General features: G+C 42.8%; 1 protein-coding gene across 2 annotated transcripts; it reads right to left on the bottom strand.

Annotated features, from left to right (window-relative positions):
* Nucleotides 1–552: 552 nt before the first annotated feature.
* Nucleotides 553–4,585, bottom strand: SMIM30 (small integral membrane protein 30). 2 transcript variants are annotated; one of them, XM_030257558.4, is made up of 2 exons: nucleotides 4,238–4,585; nucleotides 553–3,495 (listed from the first exon to the last, which is right to left on the bottom strand). In XM_030257558.4, the coding sequence occupies exons 1-2, from the start codon at nucleotides 4,407–4,409 to the stop codon at nucleotides 3,239–3,241; spliced, it is 429 nt and encodes a 142-aa protein (XP_030113418.1). In that variant the 5' UTR covers nucleotides 4,410–4,585; the 3' UTR covers nucleotides 553–3,238. The 2 variants fall into 2 exon arrangements, with proteins under 2 accessions (XP_030113418.1, XP_030113427.1); XM_030257567.4 differs by having other exon boundaries at nucleotides 3,956–4,375.
* Nucleotides 4,586–6,371: the final 1,786 nt, after the last annotated feature.

The following is a 6,371-nucleotide window of genomic DNA, read 5'->3' as shown; positions in this document are numbered from 1 at the left end:
CAGGCCTCACAATAGTATTAAAAGCAGCATCACCAGCAGCAGCAGGATTTATCTGAGTAGGAGACAGTGGTTTACCAGTGTTCACACACCTAGAGAAGCAAGTGCATTAAGAACTGTGTGAAACCTTTGTTTTCCAGCCCCAGGTACTGCTGTACACAGCAGAATGGTAAGGCCTAGCTAGTGTGCAGCACTTGAAGGTATGTCAGAAGTGAAGGCCATCTGTCCATTCACTAAGACTGTACATGGACTGTTAAATATTTTAGGATGGCTTTTTTTTAGCTACACTATTGTTAAAACATATGGAAATCATAGCAGTCAAAAACTACTCTTTCTTGTCCTGCAGGTTTTTTTTATCAGAGGGTAGGTTGTGTTTGTTAAGAGGCAGACATTGTCAGGCTGCTTCTACATTCCGCTCTGAAAAAAGCTACTAATAGTACTAGCTCAGTGCACAAAGCGAACTGATTTGTGCAATAGCTGAAACCCTGTAAGAGCTAGAACCCTGTTTTCACAAAATGCTGGGATAAAACTAGCTCTTAAAAAACTTCAAATAACTAAAGCAATAGAACATATTATTTTATTAAAAGAAAAAAAAAACCAACAAAAACCAAACCAACAGAAAATGGTCTTTTATATCTTTGTGTCTCCAGCTAGAAAACTGACATAAATACCTTTTCTGTTATAAAAGCAACTATGTAAGATATGTTGAAAATTCATAGCCAAAAGGAAAAATAAATACTTCAAGTTTTCCTTGTACCAGTCAAACAGGATTCATTGCAACTACAAGCTGACTGTATGAAAGTAAGGCAAGTGCCCTGAAGTGCTTCAAAGTAACAGTTACTGAAATGGGATAAACAAGTAGTAGGACCATGAGAAGTACAATCATTACACAAATGTTAACTGAAATTATACCTTATGATACATTAGTTCATAAAGTTATCTAACATAAGCAAGAGTAAGTAAGAAAATAATAGTCAACAGAATAAATTCCAACAGTTTCAGTCACTTGTGTCATCTCAATTTTCCTTTTCATAAGAATTATTCCATCAAGCTGTTGACAAATCATATGTCAAAGTTTATTAAGACAGAGGAGAAACAAGGGTATCTGATTTTACACTCAAGTAATTGACAAATGCAAGTCTTTAACAATAAAGCTTCTATCAGAACCCAGGAAACAAAGCCATTATGCTGTGCAAACACCTTTCCATGAAGTACATACAGCTTTGGGCGAATAATACTATTTCTCATATTTCTATTGCCTGAAGATAATTAACTCTGTTAAAATTTTGTTCTCCTGCAGTAAAACTGTTGCCCAAGTATGTGAAACTATTGCCAGGGATCTTTTATAAGGTATAGATAAAGGAGTCTGTGAAAATCTGCTTGTGTTAAAATGTATTCTATTGAAAGAACAATACTTAATATTTTTCTGAAAAACTGGAAACAATTTTTAACTTTGGAAGCTATAAAGTGAATTGAGTGGCAGTTTTGTGGGGGATTTTATTGGGTATTTTTGTTTTGTTTGTTTTTTGCCTTTTTTTTTTTTTGTTTAGCTAAGCTGGAACATCACAGATCACACTTCAATCTGTGCTTTCACCCATGTAGTTGAACACGAACAGGATCATCTACTGCTGCTACACAGCTTTCAAAGGTGATACTCCTGTCTGAAGCTCCTCTTAGGGCTGTAAATTTCATTTCTACACAGTAATTGTGCATTCTGTCCCTTTCTTCCAAAAACAGCAGAAATGCAGGATCAGGATCTGGAGGACATGATCTGCCCACCCAATTACTTACATAAGACCTGCCCATAGCCATTGCTTTGTGCTCTACTGAACAGAGGCACAGAGGAAGTGGAAGAATAGTATCAAAACACATAACTCGGAAAGATAAAAGCCAAGATTTCTAGCAGAGAGTGGCAGTGTCCACAGTACAAGATCAGAAGGAAATTCTTTGAGCTGCGGAGAGCTCATCTTCCACGCTCCTTATTCTGCTGCTGTTACAGATTGTGTTCCTTGGCGCAAGCTAGAACACCCTAACAAGTCAGACATAACTTGTGACAGACATTCTTGGCTGAGCCATTTCACCTTTGGTACTTAAAGAATAGGTCCTTGACATACTACTGTCTTTCAACCATATACCACACAATCTAACTGAACATGAACAAAAGACTATTTACATCTCCCATTTTGCACCAGGATTTTTTACTTTGGTTTTGGTGCTAATCTTCTGTGGAAGTCATCTGCATCAGTTAGAGAAGACTAAATGTTTAGCTAGCAACATAGGTTTGTCACGAGAAATACGCAAGAACAATGGACTAATTAACTAAACCCAGGATTTTAGCAAGTTCTTTCTACATTGTAAAATAAACATGTGCACAATGGTCTTCTAATGCAGAAATACACAGAATTCCTCATCAGAATAGTTAAGTCTTCAGTTCTGGAGAAAAAAGTGCAAACACCAAATGAACTAAGCCTTAAACCTAGTGTGCCTGGATAAAAGCTGAGTACAAAAAATAAACGAGACAAAGCCCATATCCGTAATCTGATTTTACATAGCCTTACATGTACTTTTCTGTGAAATATATGTTAAGTAAAAATGGTGATCTCATTCCTAGGTAGGAATAGGCTACAGGAGTGGCATATTCTAAAATAAAAATATTCTAAAAGAAAAAAAAGCCATTCATGTTTCCTTAGTTCTCTTAAGTTTCATCCATGTAACAGCAGAAGTGACCTGTGAGGTGTTAACTGTCATTACAGAGAACATGAGCATGAGCACACAAGTTAGAGCAGTCTGCCCACTATCTAGCTAGTTAAGACTAATTTCAAAACTCTTGTCATCTTGACTGGAAAATTAATAGCTGCTTCCTCCTGATTAAACATTGAAACCAAAATTATGGAACTTGCTGATGGCCTCACACACATGCTAAATTTATAAACTTTTACTGTGAGCCACTCTTCTACTGTGAGCCACACTTTCCCATTCAAAAAGTTTTTTCCCTTTTCTAAGGCAATATGTAATCACAAACAATATAAAACGATCTTCTTGTAATGAGGACAGATTGTACAAATCCCTTTTACTAGCACAGTCTTGTACAGTCTTGACTCTGTTGTACTGAACAGTAAGAGGGGTTTGCAAAAATATCTACTACGTATTCCTTTAGAAGTTATCCAGAACCAAAGCTCAGTCTTACACCCAGCCCCAAGCTGTGTTCAGAAATTCACTTCATTGGAGCATTTTCCTGAAGTCACTGCTGCCCATTCCTTCTCCTTGCGTACCAGCCAAGGCAGGCGCAGAATCCAACAACAGTGACAGCGAGGCCTAGGAGGAAGGCAATGGTATCTCCTGCGTCCAGGGCTTCAACTACTGGCAGCACCAGCAGCAGTGACATGAGGACCAGGAAAAGTTTTGAGGTGTTCTCGGTTGAAGGCATGCTGACAAGCAGCTGACCCCAAGGGGAAATTAAATGAAGAAAGTGGTGGACAGCACGTACTTCACTGGTATCTACAAGGAAAACAAAAGGAACATTACATGATTTTCTTTCCTCCTCCCCTGGATTTGTCTTGCCAAAAGCCAACTGATTGATGCATTACAGGTATCTGTGTGGGGCTTGTGAAATTTAGGTTTTACCTTCCCAATTACAAAAGCAAGTGACTTGTTATCGTGAGACAACCACAGTGGATTTGCCATTTTGTTATGTAACTCTGTGGAAACTAATCTTTTGAAGACTTACCGTGAGGTAAAGTCAGAACAGGCTCTCCTGCCTGCAGCCACCAGAGCCTGCTTACCTGGAGCCTTGCTACACGGGCCTGTTTCACCGGGTGTTTGGGGCCTGATGGCTGCTGCACATCACTCACCCACACTTCCTAACACCGGGCATCCTCGGGATCCGTGAGCATGGACAGACTGCGGAACATTGGGGAGGGCGTGAATTTAACCTCCCGGGCAGGGCTACCGTGCTCACCTCACTGCGAAACAAATGCCCGTCGTGCTTCCGACAACTTAGAACGGTGCTCCCAAGGAGCACGCCGGGACCAGCCCCGCCCGCAGCAGTTCTTCCCGCGGGGCCGGCTCGTTCCGGGGTGCACACGACGAAAACCGCGCCGGGACACCCGAATAAGCGGCTGCCGGTGCCGGACCCGGCCAGCCCCGGGCGCCCGCGCTTCCCGTCCGCCGCGGGGCTGGGGGCGGCCGCTGCTTGGGGCAGTCCCCGGCCGGCCCTGCCCGCACGGTGCCCCTCAGTCACCTCCTGCCTCCGGCTCCGGGCTGGGGCCGTCCCCGCTCCGCGCCGCCCGCGGGCGCTCAGCAGCCGAAGGCGCCGGCCCGCGCCGCCCCGCCGCGCTCCCGCTGCCCGGCCGCGGCCATGACAGGAAGAGGCGGTGGCGCGGCCGGGGGCGGGCGTGACCCGGCCGGGCCATCTCCGCTCGGCTCCGTTCCACTCCAGCCGCGCCCGCCGGGATTCCCGGGGCGGCTCGGGGCACGGGCGCCGGCGGTGGCCCCCAGGCCAGCCTGGGCCTGGAGAGATGCGGCGGGGCCGGAGGGCTCCCGGGAGCCCCGTCCGGGGGTGCCAGCTGCTGTCCGGGGCGGCTCCAGCCGGAGCCCCGGGTGCCCGAGCTCCGATGGACCGTGGGAATGTCAGCGGAGAGGGCAGCGGCCACGTGCCCTCACTGCGGCTCCATTGAAGTGGAAGTGTAGAAACACCGATTTGGACTGGTCGTCTGGTCTTTTTTCTACAAATAAACGAGTAGAAGTCGCCATGAGTTTGCATCATTTCAGATTTAGGCCCTTGTGGGACCTAATAAGTGTACTTATATGTGCCATCATAACCAATTCCTACCCTGAGTAGAGCAGTTAAAGCAGTTTTATATGAGAGAGCATCCTGTGGCCTTGTAAAAAAAAAAAAAAAAAACCAAACAAAAAAAAAACCCAAAACCGAAACAACCCAAAAAGCCAAAACAAATAAATAAATAAATAAAAGGCAAAAAACCCCCCAAAACCTAAGGGAAGTGTTAACACGTAATTAAGTGAGAGCACTCCCCAAGATCTTAACTCGTCCCAATTTTTATCTTATTTTTTCTTTGGATAAGGCTGCTTATAGAAATTGCATATTAGGCTGTTTTGTTTCACTAGGTAGTTCCTAAGCAGAGCCCAGTCTAATTTTTCAGTGGCAAAGGTGTGTGCCTAAGTGTAGATAAAAGACCAGTGAGCAGTTATTATAAGTCATTGCATGTCTCTTTGGAGTGCTCAGAGAAATAATACAAAGAAACGGTGCTAATTTAATGTCAAAATCAGTATAAAATTTGTAATTCATTATGACAAGCCTTAACTCATGACTGAGAACCCATGTCCTCACAATGTTCCCAATGACTTTTGTAAAAAAAGCAACTTTAAAACATTTACCTTTAGCAAAACAGTTTCTGGTGATCTTCTGTAAAGAGAAATGGAGATCCAGACAGGACATTCAACATATATACAGCTTTGCCTCTGCCTTATAAAATTTCACTGTAATTGCTTTTGAGCAGCCATTCCTCATGGCTATAGGAACTTCACACATCTGAGATGGGATGTTACTCTTGTACTAATCATAATTCTTTTATTAATGCCCTTTTTTCTCCATCAGTCAGGATCCATCAGCTATCAATTGTCACAAATGATAAATCTCCAGGGGTAGAAACATCTTTTTGCTCCTTTATTCCAAGTACCATGAAAGCATCATCTTTATAAGCAGTGTTGGCTAGACTCTGATAATGCAAATAATAACGAATATCAATATAACTCATAACCATCCTTTTTATTAATTAAATGCCTATTTCACAGTTTTTCAGATCTTAAATGCTTGATTCTTCATGTTCAGTTCAGAAGCCATTTTCTCCATAAGCTGATACGAGATAAACTCACAGGAGAAAAATCTGGACATTTCTGAGACTATCATGGCATGGAGAAGTGTAATGCCATGATGCCTAGCCAATTCCTTAATCAGTCACAGATAAGTCATAACCCCTAAAGAACCTGAAGAATGCAATTTGAAGTGCAGGATGTGTCATCTCAATTACTGCTGTCACCTCAGAAGAGTGGGCCTTGGTAGTCCTGGCCCTCTTAGTTCCTTGCTTAGCATATTTACTGTTGATAAGTAATTGTTACACTGTTCTGCAATTTCAAAAAATGTTGAATTCATCCCTCTAAAATTCAGTGCTGTATTTGTTGTTGCCACCTCTTACTAACTAAAATTTCCAGTAGTTGTCTATTAGTCTGACAAAACAGACACAAAGGGACTGAACAATGACTTTCAAGTCTGTCTCTTGTAACTAGAAATGTCAGTACCAAAAAGCTGTGGCATTTTTGGAGCTAACTATTTTGAAGGTGAGGAGTGTAAAATCCAA

The sequence above is a fragment of the Taeniopygia guttata genome, chromosome 1A, assembly GCF_048771995.1.
Source record: "Taeniopygia guttata chromosome 1A, bTaeGut7.mat, whole genome shotgun sequence".
Lineage (NCBI taxonomy): Eukaryota > Metazoa > Chordata > Aves > Passeriformes > Estrildidae > Taeniopygia > Taeniopygia guttata.
Note: the sequence above shows the minus strand (reverse complement) of the source record. Positions and strands in the feature narration are given on the sequence as shown.